Below are 23,587 nucleotides of genomic sequence, written 5' to 3' on the forward strand. Positions count from 1 at the left end.
GGGGCAAGGGGTAGGGATGGCATAGTCCAGGTCTGGGGGACACTGTGCTTCTCTCCAAAACTTCCTCCACACTCCAGCAGAGAAGTGGCCGTGCCGTCTTCCCTAAGAGTCCACTGGGACAGCAGGAAGTCATGCCATTCAAAGAACTCCCTCCCTTTGCAAAATACTTTGATATCAGTGCAGTCCTTTGTTTTTCCCCAGCACCCCTCCTAGGCATGGAGAGCAGAGACCTTTTGCTCCTGTTTGTGGCTGAGGGAAGTAAGGCCCAGAGATGGGAGGTGGCTTGCCTGAGACTACACAACTCAGTTAGTAGTTATAGCAGAGCTGGGTTTACTGGAACTTAGTTCTCTTGGGCCCATGCCTCCTCCCCTCCCCAGGTTCCTCATTAAACTAGCAAGAAGCCCCATGCTTCAAGCAGCGGGGAGAATCTGGTGGCTGCCTGGGAGCCTCCTGCCCCTCAAAGCTGGGGATCTTGGGGAGGCAGGAGAGCAGCCCCAGCCCCTCTTCCTCCACCTTACCCTATCTCTTTTCTCTGCCAGCCTCCTGAGGAGGTGTACTCGGCGGGAGATTCTGTCCTGGTGAAGTTCCACTCGGATGACACCATCACCAAAAAAGGTTTCCACCTGCGATACACCAGCACCAAGTTCCAGGACACACTCCACAGCAGGAAGTGACCACTGCCTGAGCAGGGGCCGGGACCGGAGCCTGCTGCCCTTGGTTGCCTAGACTGCACAGTGGGGGTAAGCGGAAGGCGACGCACCATCCCTCTCCCCCAGGCCCCAGGACCTGCAGGGCCAATGGCCCGGTGAGACTGTCCATAGGAGGTGGGGGAACTGGACTCCGGCATAAGCCACTTCCCCACAACCCCCCCACCAGCATGGGGCTGGGGCCAGGGAGCAGAGCTTCCACAAGACATTTCGAAGTCACCATTCCTCTCTTGGGGGGCCCTGCCTGGTGGCAAGAGGGAATGTCAGCAGGACCCCATCGCCATCCCTGTGTCTCTACACGCTGTATTGTGTATCGCCAGGGGCATTATTTTCATTGTAATGTTCATTTCCCACCCCTGCTCCAGCCTCGATTTGGTTTTATTTTGAGTCCCCACTCCACCACCCCAGTTTCCTGGGGCACAAGTGTCTGTGCGTGTCCCCCAGGAGCAGCTGTGGGGAGCCGATGGGGAGGGGATGGAGAAACAAGACAGGGCTTCTCTCAGGCCCAGTGGCCGGTCAGCCACACCAGGGCACCGCAGCCAATAAACCGAAAGTGTTACAGCCAATATCCTGTGCCAGATGTTGTCTGGGCCATGGGGGCAGAACCGTCATGTTCCAGATGTACGGGCTTGCTGTGGAGGCCGGCACGCAGCCAGGGCACCTGGCATCACGGGCTGCCCTTCCCTCCCCTGATCCCAGGCTGCCGAGGGTGTAATTTCACACTCAGGCACACATACTCACAGGCACCCATCGCAGCACGCACACACACCACACGCACTGCTTGCGGTCCTCCCACATGAGGGGAGGGGTGGAACATTCCATAAAGTGGCTGTTTGGTGGGGAGGGAAGAAGGATGTGAAAGGGGTCAGGGGTGTCTGTCCGTCTGGGTTTTCTGTCTCTGCATCTGGGGAAGGAGCAGGTGGGCTTGTGCAAGGGTGTCCACCTAGGTGAGCACACGGGGGCCAGAAAACCCACATCGGCTAGGACAGGTCCACTTGGCCCCTGGTGCCTGCCTTCCTGCTGGTCAGATGCTGAGTGCTGGTCCCCATGGATCCTCCTGTCTTCGTGGAGACAAGAGCCAGAGCTCAGTGGCCACTGAGCAAACATCCCAGCTCTGGCCCCTCTTCCCAGGCGACCCAAATCTATGTCTTATCTGGCCTCCTCCTTCCTGCCATTGCCCACCCCGCTTCCCCATCCCAGACCTGTACCTCCCAGAGGCCAGGAGGAGAAACCACATGTCAGTTCCCTCTCTCCCCTCTCTCTACACGGATCTCAAAAGGAAAGAAAGCCCAGAGCAGCCCCGGCTCTTATGCCCGGGGTTGGCAGCTCCCAGGGTCCGGAGAGAGCTGGGCGGCCTGCTGCAAGCCCCAGGGTTTCCTAGAGCCTTCAGTGGACTGGGCAGGCTTTTCCCGGCTCCTTCCTGAGGCCGTGCCAGACGCTGTCTGGACCTGCAGGGGCCCCCACCCCCAGGAAGCAGCCTGGCATGGGGGACTCCATCTTGGCCTTCTAAGCAGAAGGTATCAGTGGAAACCAGGCACACTGCGAGTGTTGGATGTGTATGCAGGGCCCTCTTCTTCCAGGAAGCCCGCCTGCTCTACTGCTCAGGCTGCAGTTGTCTCCTCGAGGCCTGACCACCAGTGTGACCCCGGGGCCCTGAGAGAGAGCTAGAGGTGCCCAGAGATGTTACTGCTTGTTGCGCCAGTAGAGTCACAGGCTGTGATGTCACAGCCACTCCTCCCTGCTGCTGCTTCCTCTGAAAGGGAGGCTCAGGACAGCCTGGAGGGCCATGGCAGAATGGAAAAACCCCTACACTGGTGGAGCTGCCTGGGCATCTCACCCAGACACTGCCCACCCACTTGGCATGAGCTCTACCACGGAGTTGGTGGTCAGTGGCCATAGCTCTCCTTACCAGCCCTCTGGGTCCTTCGGAAGCTCAAAGGACCACAGTCCCAGCTCATAGGCCAGGGTCATAACCCTGTCCAGGCAGGGGGTCCAGCCCACGAAGATACATTGGGTCCCCCACCCCAAATAGGGTCCTTATGGACAGCAACCCCCAGCTAGAGGCAGGCTCAGGATAACCCATGCAGCCACCTGGGCACATGTCTCAACACTCCATCACCCACAAACACGGGTTCCTCCAGCAACTCAAGAACCCACGCCAGCGAGCCCTCCAGACGTTCCGTAGGCCCCTCTTCAGAGGTAGGCAAGGGGCTGTAGTGCCCTAGGTCCAGGGTAGGCCCAGCCAGGGGAACTTCAGCACAGAGTATCTTGGAGAGCACCCACACCCAAACTGAAGCAGTGCAGGAGCCCCAGCCACAGTGGGCGCTCCCAACCCACCCCATGGAGTGAAAAAAGATCTTGGCCGAGGAGGTCCACATGGCAGTTCCGGATCTTCTGCCCTAGTCAGCCAAGAAGCAGGGGTACAGGCCTTTCTGGATGCCCAGATGTCCACCCCCAAGTGCTTGCAATCGAGCAGGAGGCAGCCCAAAGCATGGATAAGGGCGTCCATTTGATAGAGAGGGAGGAGAGGGGAGGACGAAGAGGAAGAGGACAGGGAGGAAGAGGAGGAACACTCAGAGGGTGGAGGCTAAAGAGTGCTGAGGAAAACAAGATGGTGGCTGGAGAGGAGGAGGAGGGGAGGAAGGAAGGAGAGGAGGGAGAGGAAGGGGAGGAAGGGGAGGAGGAGCAAGGATCTGCCTCCTCAGGTGATGGAAGCCCCTCAGGAGCTGGCTGCAGGCCACGATGTGTATTTCAGAATTTGATAAATTGATGCATTCTGCAGGCCCAGCCTACCCTTACCTTCTAGCTGCCCAGGGTTCTAGGTGAGCCCCCCACCCCCACCCAGTGCAGCTGTCCCTCTGCGCAAGTGATTCCATGGTAGAGGAAGGTACACTTGCTCCTCCTCCTGTGTCCCAGCACCTGAGGTCCCCTGGGGGCTTAGCTGAGGTCCCCTGGGGTCCTGAGCTCATGATAAGCATTCTCATGGGAAAAGCTGGGATGCAGCTGCCCCGACCCTACGCTCCAAGCCCCAGTAGCCAGGTCAAGGTGAGCACATCCCTGGGAGCTTCGAACTTTCTGGAGCCCTCGGCCAAGAGGGCAGCATGAGCCTGGCAGTCAGGAGACCTGGCCCTGCTATGCTTAGCTCTGTGACACTGGCCCACTGCCCCCTCCTTGGTCCTCTGCTCCCCAAACCTATCACCTGTCCCCAGCACTCCTCCTGCCACGTCCTGAGAGACAGATTTGAAAATCCAACGTCTTGTCTCCGAAGCAGTCAGAGAGCAGGGCACCAGGCAATTGAAGTGACTGGGACCCTCAGCAGAGATGTGGCAGCTTCCAGGGACAAGTGTTGGCTCAGTGGTAAAATAAGGAAAGTTGAATGCCTGGCTCTGTCCCTCACTCCCTTTTTCTCTTTTTCCCTGCCCCTCCCTCTAACCCCACAGGATCCCCAGTAGTAAAAAGGTGACAAGCTTGAGAGCAAACAAAACCCATTTTGAACACCAGCTCCACCATTTGGTGGCTGTGTGACCCTGGAAGAGTCACTTCTTTGAACTTCAGGTTCTTCATGGATAAGCGTGGGATGATATGGTTGTGAAGGAATGAGGCCAGGCACGGTGGCTCATGCCTGTAATCCCAGTGCTTTGGGAGTCTGAGGTGAGAGGATCACTTGAGCCCAGGAGTTTGAGACTAGCCTGAGCAACATAGTGAGACACTGTCTCTACAAAAAATGTTTAAAAAGTTAGCCGGGAGTGGTGGTGCATGCCTGTAGTCCTAGCTATGTGGGAGGCTGACGTGGGAGGACTGCTTGAGCTGGGAGGTTGAGGCTGCAGTGGGCCAAGATCACACCACTGCACTCCAGTCTGAGTGACAGGAAAAAAAGACGGAATGAGTTAACCTTTGAAGAGAGCTGGTCACAGTGCCTGGCAAAGAGGGGGCTCTTAATAAATGGGCCTGCTTTTCCTTTCCTCTGCTAGCTCCCAGACAACTATACTCCTGTGTTAGAAGGAAACTTTCAGGTACAAAAGTAGTTACCAGGCAGGCACTAGGAGCTTAGTGTAGAACTTCCCCTGCGGAGGGGCAACGCTGAGCCCACAGCAAGGAGGGGGCTGCAGGGCAGCAAGGGACATATTTCTGGTGAGCTGGTGGCCTCCCAAGTCACACCCTGTACTCGCCTGTCCCTACGCACAAGGCTGATTCTAGAATCTGAAAAGATTTGTTGCTCCAGTTTGCAAAAATAGTAATGCCTGACTTGGAGAGTGGGGGACAGGGCAGCCAGATGTCTTCCCCAGAGAACCCTGAGCCCCCAGCGCAGCCTCCCGCCAACCAGAGCTGCTGCCTCTGCTGCCCCAGCCCCCTCCATCCCACACCCTCCCTTCCCCCATCCCTTGAACATCTGGTTCCAATCTCCTCCAGATGTTGTGGCCAAGCTGTTTTATGGCCAATCACCTCAGCTCCGCTTCCTGAAGGCCTCCCTCTACTTTGGGGAATGGACCCTCCTCGTCCCTTTCCTTGGGACCCCAGCCACCTCTTTCCTAACATGGAGAAGAGACACATACCAAAGCCGAATGAAACTGCTAGCATCCTCAGAGTGGGCGCCTCCCCTCCCTCCACTTTGTGGGATGCCCAGCTTAAAAGGAAAGATGCTGGTCCAGGGGCAGAGGAACGGCAGGGAAGTGTGGGTGCGTGCCCAAGCAGAGGAGTTTCAGTTGTGAGTTGTGTGTGTGTCAGGGACCAAGTGTGTGCCACCACGTGTTTGTGTCAGGTATGTCTGTGGGTTTGTGCCTGCACAGCAGAACCCCTCACCTGGAATCTGAAGCTTCCCCTTGTGGCCGCCACCTCGTTTTCCCTGGCTGTCTGCACTGCCAGAAAGAGCTAACTCGGGGCCCCTCAGCTGGACAGTGGCAGCTGTGGGTTCAGGGTTGTCCCTCACCTTGCAGCTGTCTGTGGCCTTCTAGGCTCCTCTAAATCCAGCCTAGGATGGGGGGTGTGTGTGTAGGCGTGTGTGTGTGCATATGTGTGTGCACTCCCACGTGGACCTCTCTCCTTCCACCAACTCAGAATAGGCCAGAAAGGACCCCAGGGCAGACTCCAGTGGACGCTCTGACCCAGCTCTGTCTGACTGGTGCTTCGAGCGAGTATGGCAGGGCTGGCTGTGCGCCGGGACTCACCATCCGGACAGAGGAAGGAGAAGCAGAAGGCTCTCCAAAGGAACCTGCCTGGGGCTTCCCACAATCCTACCTCCATTCTGCCTTCGTGCTCCACTATGAGGGCTCTGGGAGCCAATCTCTCCTCTCCTCCCAAGAAACCCAAAAGGGTTCATAACAGGAAGACTGGAGCCTGACCCTCTGGAGGACTGAAACCCTCTCAGCTGGGAGCAGAGAATCGTGTGCAGGCCCGCCCAGAGGCAGAAGGGTTGATCCCGAATCACTCCATTCTCAGAATGCTGGATTTGAGGTACTGCCCACTACTCCCTTTGTTTTTCAAAAGTTGGGATCTCACTCTGTGACCCAAGCTGGACTGCAGTGGCACGCTCATAGCTTACTGTAGCCTTGAACTCCTGGGCTCAAGTGATCCTCCCACGTCAGCTTCCCAAGTAGCTAGGACTACAGGCTCGTGACACCATGTCCGGCTCTGCTCCACTATGCCTTTAAAATGAGCTTCCATGCCCTCTGTGACTCCATAGCCTCCCCCTGCGCACCCCAGTGATATTCTGGGACTAGGCGCAGACGTGCTTAACTGGCGTTGCGGAGGAGACTCCTGGGGGTGTCACTGCGTCTGAAACAGGACTGTCCCAGGTAGCCCCTGACATACAGTAGAGGAGACAGGCATAGGGCAGAAAATGGGAAGATTCTGGTATCTCAATCAATGCCTGGGCACTGTCACTTACAGGCTATAAGACATGGGCAAGGCTTTGTGCCTCAGTTTCTACTTCTGTTAAGTGGGAATAATACTCCCCAGGACCATCGTGAAGACTAAAGAAGCTGATGTGTGTGACAGCTCCCAGGTGCTTGGTGCATAGTGGGCCCTCAGGAGCTATCATCTGCCCTTCCGCTTTCCTTTCTACCCCAAAAAGGCTGTGCCCTGAGCTCTGGATGACACACATGAACATGGCCTTGAGTCAGACAGTGTTGGTGAGGACTTTGACTTCTCTAGAGCTTTTCTACTCCAGCAGAGGACCGTATCAATAAGTCCATAATAATAGATGCAGGCCAGGTGCAGTAGTGACTCAAGCCTGTAATCCCAGCACTTTGGGAGGCAGGAGGATCACTTAAGCCCAGGAGTTTGAGACCAGCCTGGGCAACACAGGGAAACTCCATCTCTACAAAATAAAAAATGTTAAAAAACCTAGCTGGGCATGGTGGTGTACACCTGTGGTCCCAGCTACTCTGGAGGCTGAGGTGGGAGGATCACTTGGGCCCCAGAGGTTGAGGCTGCAGTGAACCATGATCGTGCCACTGCAATCCAGTCTGGACAACAGAGGAAGACCCTGTCTCAAGAAATAAAAATAATGGCAAGGCACAGTGGCTCGCTCATGCCTATAATCCCAGCACTTTGGGAGGCTGAGGTGGGTGGATTGCTTGAGGTCAGGAGTTTGAGACCAGCCTGGCCAACATGGTGAAAGCTCACCTCTATTAAAAATACAAAAATTATCCAGGCGTGGTGGCATGTACCTGTAGTCCCAGCTTCTTGGGAGGCTGAGGCTGGAGAATTGCTTGAACCTGGGAGGCAGAGGTTACACTGAGCCAAGATCGTGCCACTGCACTCCAGCCTGGGTGACAGAGCGAGGCTCCATCTCAAAAATAATAATGATAATGATAATGATAATGATAAAATGATCGATGCAGAGGTGACTCGGATCTGTAAACGGGAGCTCTGTCGGGGAGCGGGCACACTCAGGCACTTGGGACAGGGACATTTGGTGGCATCTGGGTCTGGAGCAATGGCAAGCTGCTGTAGTAGGAAGGCTTCAAAAGCTCCAAACGGGGCCTCCAGATGCTGTGGGTCCTCTCCTAGGAGGCCCCATGTGGGAGGCCCCATATGGGAAACACCGGGTGGCACCAAAAGACTCCAAAGTCCCTTCCAAGCTGGAGACTCAGCTCTACATCCTGAGCCCCGCCTCCCACAATGGACCGGGTGCTCCCTTGGAGCTGATTTCAGGTGGCCTGTCCTGGGGGCATTCCCACCTGAGCTCCTCTGTGGTTTGCAGAACTCACCCACACCATCACCGGCCCAAAGAGATGGGGTGCTATGGTCTGAATGTTTGTGTCCCCCCTAAATCCTAGGTTGACTTTTTTTTTTTTTGAGATGGAGTCTCACTCTGTCAACCAGGCTGGAGTGCAATGGCGCAATCTCAGCTCACTGCAACCTCCACCTCCTGGGTTCAAGCAATTCTCCTGCCTCAGGCTCCTGAGTAGCTGGGATTACAGGCATGCACCACCACGCCCAGCTAATTTTGTATTTTTAGTAGAGACAGGGTTTCACCATATTGGCCAGGCTGGTCTTGAATCCCTGACCTCCAGTGATCCACCTGCCTCAGCCTCCCAAAATGCTGGGATTGCAGGCGTGAGCCACCTTGCCCAGCTCTAGGTGGAAATTCTAACCCCAAGGTGATGGTTTTAGGAAGCGGGGCCTTGGAAGGCAATGAGGTCATGAGGGTGGGGCCACATGAATGGGATTAGTGCCTTTCTGAAAGGGGCCCAAGATGGCCCGGAGCAGTGGCTCATGCCTGTAATCCCAAGCACTTTGGGAGGCCTAGGTGGGACGATCAGTTGAGGCCAGGAGTTTGAGGCCAGCCTGGGCAACAAGGTGAAACCCTCTATGTCTACAAAAAAAAAAAAAAAAAAAAAAAAAAGGAGGGGCAAGAGATCTTGCTAGTCCCTTTCACCCTGTGAGGACACAGTGAAAAGAGCCATCTGTGAAGCAGGCCCTCACCAGACACCACTTCTGCCACCACCTTGATCTCGACCTCCTGAGTCTCCAGAACTATGAGAAATGAATCTGCGGTTTCTGAGCCACCCGATGTGTGGTATTTTGTTACAGCAGCTCAAATGGACTGAGACGAGCAGGGCCCTCAGGCCATGGTGGTTTATTGATGCACGTCGCAAGCACAGCACAGGCAGGCGGACCCCAGCCCCGGGGGGACATGAGGGCCAGGGGAGGGCAGTGGGCCACCCCCACAGCAATGCTGTCAGCACAGGGGGAAGGAAAGGGCCTGGGCCATGTTCTCTCCTTCTCCACACCTCTCCCCAAGCCTCCAGGCCTCCTGACTCATCCCAGAGAGACAGCTGGCCACACAACTGCCCCTGGCTACAGAGAGGTGACCATTGTCCACCTGCCCCTCACCGAGGTATGGCCTTGCCAGCCCGCTGCTGCTTCCGTCCTTCACAGAAATCCAGCCGCTCATCCATCATCTCTGTCACCTCTGAGAAAGTCACTGTGAGGCTGCACTCTCCTCCGCCTGATGTCACCTCCATCATCCCCCAAACAGCCGGCTGCTGCTGTCAGCCCCTCCCACAGGCTCTCTGTTTGCTTTGTTGATCGTAGGGAGTCCACCCTCGTGACCTGTGCGACAGTAGGAATGAGGCAAAAACACAAGGAGGCCCGGGAAGGACTTCACCAAGAACTCCCCGGGGAGGGGCTCCCGGCCAGCAGGGTGGCAGGAGAGCAGACAGAGCCAGTGGGCAGGGGAGAGGTGGAGCAGCAGAGGGTCCACAGTCCAGGTCACGCACGGGCACAGTACAGCCATGGCACCGTGGCAGAGCGAGTGAGCAAAGTGCACAGCTGGGCGGGGTGCTGGGGCCCCGCGGGACAGCTTACAGGTCTCACGTTCCATGCCAGGCCCCAGCAGAGCATGACGTGGCCCACTCCCAGCTAAGGAAGGGGCACCTCTGGGTCTCAGGGGTCTCCTCCCCCTCCTCAACCCCAGTGGCTGCTGTCTCAGACCCCTGCACTCTAAGCAAGGAGAAGGTATGCTGGGGTATGGAAGGAAGGAACATCTGACAGCCTGACGCCTCCATTGCCAAGAGAAGAAAGAGAGTTCCTTTCTAGAGAGCAGGGGGAGTGTCCCGGTGGGCAGGTGGAGAAGGAGGGACAGCTCTCCCATGCAGGAAGAGGGTTCTTTGGGGCAAGGAGCAGCCAGGGAGTCACGGTGGTGCAGGAGACTATTTATAGAAGGAAGGGATCCGGGCCTGGAGTGGGAAGCCCCAGAGACCCAGCTCAGCAGGGAGGGGGCATTCTGTGGTTGGCCCTGAGTGGGGTGAGTGGGACTAAGAAAGATCGCCCCACAGCTCTCTGCATCTCTTCTGGAGGCAGCCAAGCTACACGTGGGCTTTGGCCCAGAGGGGCTTCCCTGGGAGATCCCAGGAGGTGGGCAGGTCTTTGGGAGATAGAGACCTGGATGAGGCAAAGAACAGTAGGGCAAGAAAACCAGAGGAAAGGGGAAGTTCTCCAGAAGTCCAGCCCAGCTGCCAACTACAGAGGCTGAGAAGCCTTTCCACGTCCACCAGGCCGGGGGTGGGCCACACTTACCAAGAGGACCACCATCTGTTGCCTCCAATGGCAAGGGGCGAGGGGAGGGCAGCTGGGCAGAGTGGAGGGAGCAGGGGGGCAGGAGAGAGAAAACCAGCTCCCTGAACCTGGGCTACCCACCTCCACCTTCCGCTCATCTCTCCCTCGCCCCCCAGCTCCCCAGGAGTCCCTAGCGGCCCACGCTGATGTTGCAGGTCTTGCAGCTGGGGTCCTTCTTGGCGTCGGCAGTAGACAGGCTCATGAGCTGGTGCCCACTGATCTCCCCGAGGGTGCCCAGGGACAGGTCGACGGGCTCGGTGTAGATGATCTCCAGGATGAGGTCCTGGGCATGGCGGAAGACCAGCTCCCCGTCCTCCACGCTGCAGGTCAGGAACTTGTTGCAAGCAATGTCCAGGAGGGGCAGGCGGTCGCGGCAGAAGCGGTCCCCCAGGGAGCCTTTGGGCGCCAGCACCAGGATAGCGTAGTGGTAGGCCGTGTACATGCAGTAGAAGTCCGCAAAGTAGAGGTTGGTGCTGGGATTGAAGAGGCGCTGAGCTGGGATCTGGAAGCGCCAGCGGCCGTAGGGGGAGTCCTGCGGGGGCTGGCCCGTGTTGAACTCCGTGTTGCAGCTGAAGAAGACCCCGTGGAGCATACCGCTGGTGGGGGAGCCGTGGCTGCCGCTGTTATCCTTCAGGTAAGGCTGCAGCATATTCCCGCAGTGGGTCCTGCCCACCCCAGGGAGACACGCCAAAAGGAAGAGAAGGTGCGGCTGGTGAGCCGGGCTGAGGCTTGGCTGCTGCGTGTGGTCAAGGAGGGAGGGAGCCAGCCCAGCTCCCAGCCCTCCCCCAGCCGCCTCCACTAGTCGCAAATAGAACATTCCAGAATGCAAGAGCAGGGAGGGCCCTGGAGAGGGATTCAACCAGCCCACTCTTTCTCAGAGAAGAGATATGAAGCTGTCACTCCCCAGCTTGAAACCCTTTGATGAGGTGTGTGTGAAAAGCACGGCGGCTCATGATCTGATCTCTGTGGTCTCCTTGCCACTCCCCATCTCCTGCCACCCCACCCACTTACCCAGCCCCTGGACACGCAGTCTCCTGCCTCTGTGACCCCTATGCAGGACTCTTCCCTCTGCTGCACTGACCGTCCTCTCCACCTTCCTCCGTCTGGCTTGGCAAACTTCTAATCAGCCTTCAAGCTTCAGTCAAGTGTCTGCCCCCCTCTAAAACCTCCCAGTAACAGCAGACACCTGCACTTGACAAATTTTTGGCTGCCTACTATGTGCAGGACACCCGATCTTCTCACTATGTTGCCTAGGCTGGACTTGAACTCCTGGCCTCAAGTGATCCTCCTGCTTTGGCGTCCCAAAGTGCTAGGATTGCAGGTGTGAGCCACTTCACCTGGCCAGGGCACTGAACTGTGCTCAACAATTACACGTACTTTTTACATGAAATCTTTCCATACTGTCTCTCTGACTGGATTCTGAGGTTCTCAAAACGGTGAACTGTGCCTTTATCTTTACATCCTGGCACCAAGTAAGGTGCCTGGCACCCATGAGTGCTCCCTATCTCTCCCATTCTCGCTGATAAAGGAGCCCAAACTGGGCCACTGACTTGCTTTCCAGGCTGGAGTGCAGTGATGCAATCCCAGCTCACTGCAAGCTTGAACTCCTGGGCTCAAGCGATCCATACCCGGCTAATTCTTTAAATTTTTTGTAGAGACCGGGGTCTCACTATGTTGCTCAGGCTAGTCTTGAACTCTTGGGCTCAAGAGATCCCATCTCAGCCTCCCAAAGTGGTGGGATTACAGGCTTGAGCCACCAAGCAGGCCTTGCTTCTTTAATACAAACCCCAAAGACTCCCAAGGTCCTCACTGCCCTGAGGTTAAAACTGCCCTGACTGTAAGGATAAAGACAGACAGAGGCCGGGCATGGTGGCTCATGCCTGTAATCCCAGCACCTTGGGAGGCCGAGGTGGGCCGATCACGTGAGGTCAGGAGTTTGAGACCAGCCTGGCCAACATGGTGAAACCCCACTTCATTAAAAATACAAAAATTAGCCGGGCATGGTGGCGCACACTCGTGGTCCCAGCTACTCAAGAGGCTGAGGCAGGAGAATCATTTTAACCCAGAAGGCAGAGGTTGCAATGAGTGGAGACTGCACCCCTGCACTCCAGCCTGAGTGACAGAGAAAGACTCTGTCTCAAAAAAAAAAAAAAAAAAAAAAAAAAAAAAGAGCAGCTGCTTGCCCTGGCTGAGCCTCAGAAGGATGTGGCCTTGGAGCACTTTCCAGCAGGGCCCGGGGAGGGTGGGTACTCCTGGTCCTGCCTCACTCTTGCCTGGTCCTGCCTGTCCTCAGTGACAAGTGACTCCCTGGCTCGAATGAACAAGCCGCCTCCCTCTGGGCCTCAGGCTCCTCTTCTGTAGGCCAAGGGTGTTGGATCAGATCACCATTTTTCAAACACTTTTGGACTGCAGCAACTCTCTCTTTTTTTCCCCAAAAGAAATTATAGGTGGAAGGGTCACAGGCAAATAAAACTGAGGCTCCTTTGGCTGGACATCAGGTGTGGGGCCCACCAAGCCTCATCCTCTGTTCCCCCCAACCGCATGGCAGCATTCTAAGGGGTTCACTGTCACGTCTCCCTGGAGGGAGCACCCAGTTTGAAAACCGATGAGCTGGGTGCTTCCTCGAACCCTTTGTGATCAGAACACTCATTTTGTGCACTCCCTGCCACCTTCCCTTTGGCCCCAGGGCCTGAATCAGAGAGACCTGTGGTGGTAGACCCCCGTGAAAGGAACTGTCCCAGAGCGGGAGCAAACCCAGACCTCATTCTCCCAGGCTCATTAGTACAACACTCTTGCAGAAGGCCCTGTCCCCAGAGCCCTTGATATTCCCTGAGCCCAATCCCCAAAGTAGCAGTCTCTTCAGAGCCAGCCTGGTGATGTCAGGACATGTCAACCCTAGAGGAGGGACTGGCAGCCACGAGGGTGGGGGTGACCTCAGACAGCCAGGACAGGAGCAGGAAGGGCTGGGAGGGAGGAGAGGCCTGGTGGGTCCAGCTGGGATCCCACGCTCATACCTGGCATGCTGGAAGTACTCCTTGTGATGGTTGCGGTAGAAGACGGAGAAGCGGAGCATGCGGCCTGCGATCTGCTCCGCTTTCTCCTGCAGCTGAGCCAGGTGCTCCTTGGCATAATCTGCAAGATCCCAGATGCGGTGGGTGAGCCGAGGGCCAGCTGAGGAGCACAAACACCTCCTGTCCCCACCCCACCCCATACTGTGCGTGCCAGCCAACCTCTGTCTGCCAGAGCAGCAGGGGCGACTAGACAGTCGCAGAACCTTAAACTCAGATAGGAACAGGCCAGCTGGCCTCTGCTGGAAACACAGAGCGCTGCATGCTGTCTGTCCTCATCACCTCTGCAACCACATTGCCAGAGGCTCGGGGCTTTCCGGGTCAGAAAAAGGCAGAGGGCTGCCCAGTTATCCTGCCAGGGTCCCCAGGGACTGTGATCCCAGGCCATCCTCATGTGAAAAGAGGACCCATGGGAAAAAGGAAGACTTGAGAGGGGAGGGCTTGAGGTCCTTTCGGGAAAGCCTCTCAAATCCAGTAGATAGGAGGCTGCCCACACCACCCCCATGGAAGCCAGCTGTAATTACAGGTGAGGGCTCGTGAGGGTCTAGGGAGAACTGAGCCCAGGCAATGTTTAGGCAGTCCTGGATCTGGAGCAATGGCTCTCAGCTTGAGCATCTCAGGAGAAACAGGGAAGGCTGGAAACAAGATAGCAACATTGAACCCTGGGGCCCCAGCAAGGCTGCTGCTGGCACATACGGCTCCTTGGTACAAATTAGAAGAAGCTGGCCTTCCCTCCTTGTGGCTGCATCCCTGGCCAGAGTGCTTGATTTGGAGAGAGGAGTGTGGATGGGATTGCAGCCAGATCTCCAATTTGAATTAAATGCCCACTGCACATGGAGGTCTCAGGGGTAAACCAAGAAGCTTTCCCCACCAGGAGCAAGAGGCCTCCAGGGAGTGGGGTTCTGCATCAGAACTAAGAAAAAACACCACTCAACCAGCAGCAGTGGCTCACGCCTGTGATCCCAGCACTTTGGGAGGCCGAAAAGATCACTTGGGAGGCAGAAGATCACTTGAGCCCAGGAGTTTGAGACTAGCCTGACCAACATGGAAAAACCCCATCTCTACAAAAAATATCAAAAATTAGCCAGGAGTGGTGGCATGTGCCTGTAGTTCCAGCTACTCAGGAGGCCAGGAAGCTGAGGAGGGAGGATGGCTTGGGCTCATGGGGAGGAGGCTGTTGAGGCTGCAGTGAGCCATGATCATGCCACTGCACTCCAACCTGGGCAACAGAGCAAGACCCTGTCTCAAAAAATACAAATAAAAAAGGCCAGGCATGGTGGCTCACGCCTGTAATCACAGCACTTTGGGAGGCCAAGGCAGACAGATCACTTGAGGTCAGGAGTTCAAGACCAGCCTGGCCAACATGGTGAAACCCCGTCTCTAATAAAATACAAAAAAAAAAAAATATATATATATATATATATATATATATAGCCAGGTGTGGTGGTGGGCATCTGCAATCCCAGCTACTCAGGAGGCTGAGGCAGGAGAATCACTTGAACCCAGGAGGCGGAGATTGCAGTGAGCTGAGATCACGCCACTGCACTCCAGCCAGGAGGTGACAAGAGCAAGACTCTATCTCAAAAAAAAAAAAAAAAAGGCAGAAGGAGAAAAAAAAGAAAAAGCACCACTCAAAAGACAACAGCAGCTCAAGGAGACTTGGGGCATAAATCTTGGCAAAGGATGGAGCCAGCAGCCTCAGAGGCCTGGGGCTGAGAATGTTCCGTGTCCCTTCCGTGTGACAGAGAGATCTGGAGCAGCTCTCACCGTGAACACCAAAAGATGCAATCTTGTGGGGGCAGACCCTGAGTCATGAGTGACCAAGCACACATAAGCCCACTGTTTGTTTGTGCTGGAGTCTACAAGTTAAGTTCTGCTAAGAGAGTTTGCAGGGCCATTGACCAGGGGCCATTTTCCCAGGCTACGTGAAGGCTCAGAACAAGTGAAATGTGATTGCCTCACCAAGTGCACATTGACGAATAATTCATTAAGCAAAATGCGATCTAGCCATACAATGAAATACTATCCAGTTTTAAAAAGGAAGGAAATTCTGGTATATTCCAGTCACAAAAAGACAAATCCTGTACAATTGTACTGATGTGAGATACCTAGAGGAGTCATATTCATAGAAACAGAAAGTAGAATGGTGGCTAGCAGAGGGAAATGGGGAGTGGTTATTTAATGGGTATAGAGTTTTGGTTTCCCAAGAAAAAATGTTCTGGAGATTGGCTGCACAACAATGTGAATATACTTAATACCATTGAACTGTACACTTCAAAATGGTCAAGATGGCAAATTTTACATCATGCACCTTTGACCACAATGTTTAAAAAGATGCCTGTGATCTGGTACCGAGCCAGAAAAGTAACTCCCTTTCTTAATGGAAGTGGTCTTGCCAACATGATTAGTGGGGTTCGCATTTGCCTCCAGTGAGAGAAGAGAAAGGGCGGGCTCCTGGAGGCAGGGAGGGTGTCATGCCCGTGCATCTCCCCTGTGGCCCAAGCATGCTGCCTGGTGGACAGAAGGTGTTCATCAGTGTTTGCTGGACTACGAGGAAGCCCCGCCTTGACCACAGCTAAGCCTGAGGTGCCAAGCAGCAGGACAGGGGTGTGACAGCAGGGCCTCACCCCCAGTGCAGAACTCCACCGTCTCACTCCAGCCGGACACCAGGTACTCCCCGTCGCTCTGCTTCACTGCCGTCTGCACGGCCACGCTGTACTCCGTGCGGGGGCTCAGGAACCAGTGGCCTCTCACCGTCATGGGCAGCGGCACTGCCTTGGCCACGAGCTTGGTGGGGACGTCCTGAGAAACAGGGTACAAACAGAGAGCCGGGCGTCAAACAGGGGTTCATGCCCGATCTGGGCATCACCCCAGAATCCCCACTCCCCAGATAGCCCTGTTTCTCCTGAGCAGGACCAATCTTGAGGATCCAATGGCTCCATACCCTGGCCACCATTTTCCTGGGAAGGCCACACAGACACTCCACAGCCTTGGCCCCTCCTCGAACCCCCCTGACACCCCGTTCTCTTGGGAACAGAGGGGAAAAGCCACAAAGTTGAGGGCGGCAAGGCCTTCATTTTTTAAGGAGACTTTGAGAGCTCTGCACACTGCAGTGCCGTCTCCACGGCAACGGCAAATGCTGAGAAGCCAGGGAGGAAGGGAAAATATGCCTTATTCTTTGGGGGGGAGGGTTAAGGGGGTGGTGTTGAACATTCACGTCACCGTGGCAACTGGCCTGCCAAAAGACACCCAGATCAGGAGAGCCGGTTCCAGAGAAAGAGAGCCGGTGAGTAACCCACGCCGGTGCCGTCGGCCTGGGAGCCAGCTGGCCGCCTCACTCCCCCTGCCTCTGCCAGCTTGAGAGGATGGGGGGCTTCCTCCCACCCACCCCCGCACTGGCTTTTAACCCCAGGAAAGGACACGCCCACAGAGGACTCTCTCCCATTCCTTTTCTAAGCCAAGCAAATGGCAGGCCAGCAGGTGAGGGGCCTGAGAGGGAGAACTGAGGCCACAGCAAAAGGGCCCCACCCCGACCGAGGCCCATGTGGCCCACCCAGCCAACAGTGAGGCTGTGCCCTGAGCCGGGGCTTGAGACGTCATCCCCATAGGCAATGCCTGCGGCCCCACCCCACCCGGGCTCTCTGCCCCTGCCTGAAGTCTCAGTTGTGGTGCTGATAACAACGCTCCCTCTGTGCTAGGCGCCGGGCCAAGCACCACGCAAACATGACTCACTGCATCCTCTCCACGACCCTGTGAGGCTTGGCATTGTTATTCCCTCTTCACCAGGGAAGGAGCTCAGGCCCAGAGAGGTCAAGTAACTTTCCCAAAATGACATAGGAAGAAAAGTGTGGATTTTAACCAGCCTCTGACTCCAAGCCATCACTTCCAGGTGTTCCCTTATCCGGCCTCTTTCAGGAACAGGAGCTGGGGAGGGGCTCCCGGGACACCTTCTACTCACCCGGTGCTTGAACTTATTGGAATTCTTATTCTCCTTCTTGTTAAGGTCAATGAAGTAATGAGTGACCCTCTCCAGGTCACTGTCCTCCATGGCCCAGGAGATGCGGAAGGAGTCGCAGGTGATGTTGTTGATCTCAATGCTGTGGGGCGTGGACAGCAGCTCCATGCTCCTGTCAGGGTTGCCTCCTGTGGGGACTGAGGAGGAGGGAAAGGGTCAGTACCTCCCTTGCCCCCAGCGAGCTTTCTGGAATGTCCTCCTCCCAATATCCCTTTCGAGGCGGAACCTCAAGGACCCCTGGAATCCACATGCCTCATGAACCAGATGGAAAAGATTACACAGGGGAGGCTGGAGAAGGATGATGGAGGGTGGAATGGGGTGCCTGCCCGGGGGGCTCTTTGCTCTCCTCGGCGGGGTCTGCAGAGCAGACGGCACCTGACAGGTGGCAGAGGCAGTGGGAACGCTGCAAAGCCGGGCGGGGACAGATTTGCAGCAGATGGAGCCGAGGAGGGAGGGGGCCCTCAGCCAGCAGGCGTGAAAAGAGAAAGGGGTGGGGGTGGAGAGGACGGGTGAGAGGCGGAGGAAACGCAGGAAGCACCTGCTGTGGAGCGGAGGTGCGAGGCTTGGGGCAGGTGACAGCCAAGAGCTCACAGGTGCCAGGGCCCTCGGATTCAGGCCTCTCTCCTCACTGGGGTCAGCAAGGGTTGCCGCGGTACATGGCTGGAAGGACAAGTGCCACGTTGGTGCATGTGGACACATTCGTGGTGGGAGGGGTACGCGGCACAGCCAGCTTCAAGCTCTTTTTCCACCCATAACTTTTTTTGACGATCCCTCTTTCTGTTTCGGCCAATCTTCTCTTGACTCCTTTCAATCATGACTTTTAACATTAACATCTATTAGGGGCCAGCCATGTGCTCATAATTTCACAGACATTTCATGCAATCTTGGAAGTAGGCACACACTGTCATTATCTCCATTTTACAGATGAGGCAACTGAGGTTGGGGAAGTACTAACATGCCCAAGGCCACACAGAGAGCAAATGATTTGAACTCCAGCACCCAAGCTCTCGATCACTAAGCTAAGATAGTGTCCCCTCATGTGTGGGGGTGGAGGGGCACACGTGTGGTGTGTGTGCATGCATGGGTGCCCATGGTGTTTCCACCCTGTATTTTTCCTCCTTCCATCATTTCCTTTCAAGCAACTGCATTTTCTCTCCCCTCCCTGTCTTACTCCTTTGGTTCTCCCCTGATGTCTGCTGCTCGCCCAGGTATGAGAGGACCTCATCACGGTCACTCTCATGTGTGCTTTAGCTGGGAAGAGCTGACTCTGGCCATGACTCTGGCCTGGCTGGCCTAGCTCCGGGATGGGGAAGAACGAAGGGAAGGGGAGTGACAGTGTCTGGGAGGGGACCACAGATGTGGGTGGGGCATTCTCCAGGGGCATTTGGTCTCCTGCTTTCCAATCCCTTCCTCCATCCCAGCTCCTGGCACCCCTCATTTTTCTAAATGTCACCTCCTTCTCTTCTTTCTCCCCTCTTTTTCTCCTCCCCTTGCCCAGGAGCTAGTGGTGAGGGCATCTTGTGTCTGCAAAAGCAGGTACTTTTATTTATAGCTTCTAGAGGATCCAGCCCACACCTTCCTGTCAATTAAGCTTGCTCCAGAGCCTGGCACCTCTGTATTAACCTGTGAGTTGCCTGGATGGCAAGTACAGAGTGAAGGCTAAAGGTGATGGTCCTTACCTGCCCCAGGTGTCACTCGAGTCCTGTTTCATCTTAGCCTCCCACCCCAGAGCCAAATGCCGGTGGCTTTGTGCATGGGGAATCCTATGGTAAATAAGCATGGGGGTGCTACCAGGCCCACCCCAAAATCAGGCAGATGGGATTGGGTGTCTGGAAACAACCCTACCATAATAAACCAGTTTGTAATTCATGGGGACAGGTGTGGAGCAGTGGGGAGTTACCAGCTCTTGGGATCCTGGTGAGAAGCTCCCAGGGAGACACACATGTGCCCCACACACACACACACACCCACGCACACGAACACAGACACAATCCTACCCAAGAGGCCCTGAGCGGCACCCACCCACATGCTCGGAGGCAGCCCACACTCGTCCCATGAGCAGGCACTATCCCTGCCTCTCCTTGGAGTCCTCCTAGAAATAGGGGCAGCTGTGTTCGGTGGTAGGGGTCTCCAGGACCTGGGTGTCTGCTTGTCCCTCCCTCCCTACGGTTCTGGGAAAGCTGAGATGACATCCCCACCCTAGCTTGGGAGGGCGGCAGTGAGTGAGCTGGGGTGGACAGAAGGGTGGGTGTGAACCCAAGTTCTCTACACCCAGAAGACTGGGGAAGGGCAGGGTGTGAGGGACAGGTTGAGGCAACAACCAAGAAACACCCACACTCCTGTGTGGATCCACCCCAAGACAGGCATGTACACACCCACACACAGGCAGGCAAGCACGCGCATACACACATGCGCCAAGAGTGCCCACTCACCCACGTCCCACACCTCCGCAGACGTCCTCACTCCCACACGCCCATCTCCACATTCAGGTGCCTCCTGCCACCTTCCACATTCTAAGAATGCCCCACAGTTTTCCCTCTTCAAGCTGTCACCTCCATGCACACCCAGACATGTTCATGTCCACAGGCTCACGCACACACACATCCACGCACACTTCCTCACAAGCCATATTTGGGGAAAAGAGGACGCCACAGGCACCAACATGCGTGCGTGCCACCTCCACAAGAAGGCACGCAACCCACACGCCTGCCTGCACACACATGTGTGTTCATACACACAGCAGCCCCCGCCCGAAGTCTGGTATTCTCTCTCGAATCATCTCCAGGCTCAAAGACAGACTTTGAAAATGTGTTTGCCTCTGGCCACACTCTGCCAGCCCCAAACCTTCATGCCAACAGGTTTGTGCACCTACATGGCTCTGCCCACAGACAATGGTTTCTGCCCCCTCTTCTCTTTACCCACCCCATCCTGCTCTGGGTCTCACCTCCCCATATAGAAAGCCCCTGTCTGCATACACTCCCACACGCATGAAAAGGGACATGGTTACCCCTAAATATACTGCCTCATAGTGTCCCCACCCACGCACACCCACAGGCTACTCAAATAAGTCCCCTACACACATGTACCTCACGTGTGCCAGAAAGATATGTTTCTAGACATGCCTCACACCATTAAAAACCCAGACATGAGCATGACTGCGGGCAGATGGACCTATCTGCGCCAGCAAGCTTCCAGCCAACTCGCAAGCACGCACACACACACGCCACGCACACCGGTGCCCCTTCCCCATGCCCACTCAGAACAGCCACCCTGCCACAGGGAATGCTTCCCCCACCCTGCTGTCCCTGTTGGCATCGCTGACTGCAGCAGAATGGTCACGGGGTGACTAACTGTGGTGCCCCAGAGACTGGATTCAGCCATTAACCACTTTGCCAAAGGCCTGGGGGAGAGGGGACAAGGTCGTCAGGCCTGGCAGTCCAGGTGGGCAGGACCCTGGGTGGTGGCAGGACCCTAGCGCCCCCAGCTCCCGGCTACTCAGGATCAACAGCAGCAGGTTCCAGGAAGGAAGGGTACTCACCTGGCTCCACTAGGCTCTGCAGAGGAAAAACTGGCAGGGAGGACAGGGAGAGACCTCTGTGTGGATGAGCTCCCAGGCAGGGGACAGCAGCCGGACGCCTGGGTCACAGGCAGTGGTGTGCGCTCGCTCCTCTCCCGGCTGCCAAGGAGGCTGCTTCCATGCCCCGCAGCCAGCTCCTGTCTGGCTGTGCAGCGCGTCGCTGCTGCCCCTGGTGAGACGATGTTCCCAGCTGAGCAGCGCAAGAAGAGAGGCAAGAGCGAAATCAAAGCAGCGTGGAGGAGAGAGAGGCAGAGAAGGGAGAAAGAACGAGAGAGCCAGACTGAATCTGGCTCCACCAATGGGATCAGTGGCTGCGCAGCGTCAGGTGATAATAAGCAGGCTTGGTCCCTGCTCGCCGGGCTGGTGGGAGGGGGAAAGGGCAGAGGGTCTCCCAGGGAGCTACACAGATGTCCTCAGGGACAGCAACACATGCCGCCTTTCCCCCATTCTTCCAGGACAAGCTGCCCTCAGAAGTCCCTCCAACACACCCCCTACTTGGAAATCTCTGACTTGAATGCAGCCCCCAAACTTTAGGATGCTGGGAGAGGGGTGGAGCTTAGCCAAGGGCTTGGGCCCCAAAGCAAAGACTCTGACTAGGGGAAGGGGAGGGAGGCTGTAGAGAGGAAAGGTCCAGATGGGGGGTGTGAACCTGGGGTCGCTGTCTTCAGTCCGGAGCCTCTCCTTGGGGCCTTTTGGTGAACTGTGGTTCCATTTTCTTACCAACTCTAGCGAGAGATGGCAGACCTGCAGCTCAGGGATCCCTGTGGGTCTGGCGAGAACCCTCTGGCAGCTTGGATGTCCGCAGGAAAAGGGGCTAGGAGAGAGGCTGTGGCACAGTGCTGGGTGCACAGGGGCAAGAAAGTAGAGGTGGGAGAACACACCAAGCTTTGAGTGTCCTCAGCCCACCCCACTCTCTGAGCACAAAGGAAGCTGGCCCTGGGCATCTTGGGGAGAGAATGTAGTATCTGCTCTCATGGCAGCAGGAGGCTGTTCTGCCATCAAGAAGCAGACTCAGTGGAGGCTATCGGGAAGAACATCCAAGGAAATGTGAGTCCAGCAACAAGCAGGGACAAAGGGTTGCGCAGTGGTGAAAAGCACAGGCTTATAGTCAGAGGGATGTGATGAGAATCCCTGCTCTACTGCTGCCCAGCTGGGTGACCTTGGACAAGCCACTCAACCCCTCTTCATCTGTCAAATGGGATCACACAGGTTTATTGTCATCATGGAATGAAATAATTAGGTAAATCATCCAACCCTGGGCCTGGCACATCAGAAGTGCCAGTCACCTGTAAGAACTGTTCTCGTTCCCATCATATCAACAGCATCTGCCTGCAAGGAGCCCACAGTCTTCTAGGGGAGAGAAGACGGCCATTTAGAGGTTGCCATTAGAGAATGAGGAGCATACAACTAAATCGTAGGGCACAGATACTGATTCAGAGAAAGAACAGTGGGCGGCTCCAGGGCACATGCAGGGTGCAGGCCAGAGGAGGCTGTGGAAGCAGGAGTGCAGCTGGGGTGGGGAGGATTGGCACGGGGGCAGCAGACACCAGGCAGGCCCAGGGTGAGGTCTTGGTGAGCAGGAGAAGGTGTGAGCTGAGCCTAAGAGACACTCACTAAGAGGGAGTTGAGGCAGCAGGCCTCAGTGAAAAATTTAGAGGAGGTAACAGCAGCAGAAAGTGAGAGTTCACAGAATGCAAAGACAAGCGGAAGCCAACCCTGCCTTAAACAGCTGTGAGAACCTCAGTGAGCCTGGCCAGGTCCTGAACGGCAGAATGTGGGGTGGTGCGTGGCACTGAGGCAGGACTAAGCACCCCCTTGGCCAAGCATGACTACGTTCTGCTCCGACATACCCACGCCAAGCTGGTGAGCTCAGAAGAGATGCAAAACATAACCTCCTGGTGATGGTCAGCACATGACATCTGGACTACAATTCTGTCCCAGGCCAGGTGCAGTGGCTCACGAGAATCCCAACACTTTGGGAGACTGAGGCAGGAAGATCACCTGAGATCAGGAGTTCGAGACCAGCCTAGCTAACATGGCGAAACCCCATCTCTACTAAAAATATAAAAATTAGCTGGGTGTGATGGTGGGCGCCTGTAATCCCAGCTACTTGGGAGGCTGAGGCACAAGAATCGCTTGAACCCGGGAGGTGGAGGTTGCAGTGAGCCGAGATTGCACACCACTGCGCTCCAGCCTGAGTGACAGAGTGAGACTGTGCCTCAAAAAATAAATAAATAAATAATAAAATCCTGTCCCTAGGACCACACCAAGGGGCAGTGCAAGGAAAAAGGCAGGTTCTCTGTGACTTGGTTTCCCCTTCTGCCAAAGGAAAACTAGTCCCAGCACCATCCCTGCCTCCCACCTTCTTGGGATGTCATGAGGAGACTGCACCAGGTCCTGTGGCCCAAGCATGAGCAATAGCCATCTGAGCGCCCCTTTGTGGAGCTGTGTGCTGGCGACAGGTGAAGGCACAGCCCTTTAGGAGCTTCTGCCTCTTCTTGCCTCAGAGGACTTCTCTACAGATCACGAGAGGAAACACGTGGTAAGAGCAAAGCATAGTGTGCCAAGTATAACTCACTCCCTGTGAAACCAAACAACCGCCAAGATGCACTTCTGCTGCATTTTTATTTTTAATAACTTTTTATGACACAAGTAG

The 23,587-nt window shown here is 55.8% G+C and overlaps 2 protein-coding genes across 7 annotated transcripts in view; one reads left to right on the forward strand and one right to left on the reverse strand.

The window, feature by feature from the left end:
- Positions 1-1,273, forward strand: part of BMP1 (bone morphogenetic protein 1) — a 47,985-nt gene extending 46,712 nt beyond the window's left edge. For all 4 annotated transcript variants that reach the window (XM_055295615.2, XM_063611430.1, XM_063611429.1 and 1 more), the window contains one exon: positions 540-1,273. In XM_055295615.2, coding sequence (XP_055151590.2) covers positions 540-674 — 135 coding nt within the window. In that variant the 3' untranslated portion in view covers positions 675-1,273. The remainder of the gene's footprint in view (positions 1-539) is intronic.
- Positions 1,274-8,758: 7,485 nt separating this feature from the next.
- PHYHIP (phytanoyl-CoA 2-hydroxylase interacting protein) lies at positions 8,759-22,927 on the reverse strand. 3 transcript variants are annotated; one of them, XM_055295619.2, is made up of 5 exons: positions 20,893-22,927; positions 17,298-17,491; positions 15,967-16,141; positions 13,286-13,403; positions 8,759-10,936 (listed from the first exon to the last, which is right to left on the reverse strand). In XM_055295619.2, the coding sequence occupies exons 2-5, from the start codon at positions 17,460-17,462 to the stop codon at positions 10,402-10,404; spliced, it is 993 nt and encodes a 330-aa protein (XP_055151594.1). In that variant the 5' UTR covers positions 17,463-17,491; positions 20,893-22,927; the 3' UTR covers positions 8,759-10,401. The 3 variants fall into 3 exon arrangements, with proteins under 3 accessions (XP_055151594.1, XP_055151596.1, XP_055151595.1); XM_055295621.2 differs by having other exon boundaries at positions 17,298-17,482; positions 20,893-21,363; XM_055295620.2 differs by lacking the exon at positions 20,893-22,927 and adding an exon at positions 17,893-18,015.
- Positions 22,928-23,587: the final 660 nt, after the last annotated feature.

This window comes from Symphalangus syndactylus, chromosome 10, assembly GCF_028878055.3.
Source record: "Symphalangus syndactylus isolate Jambi chromosome 10, NHGRI_mSymSyn1-v2.1_pri, whole genome shotgun sequence".
NCBI lineage: Eukaryota > Metazoa > Chordata > Mammalia > Primates > Hylobatidae > Symphalangus > Symphalangus syndactylus.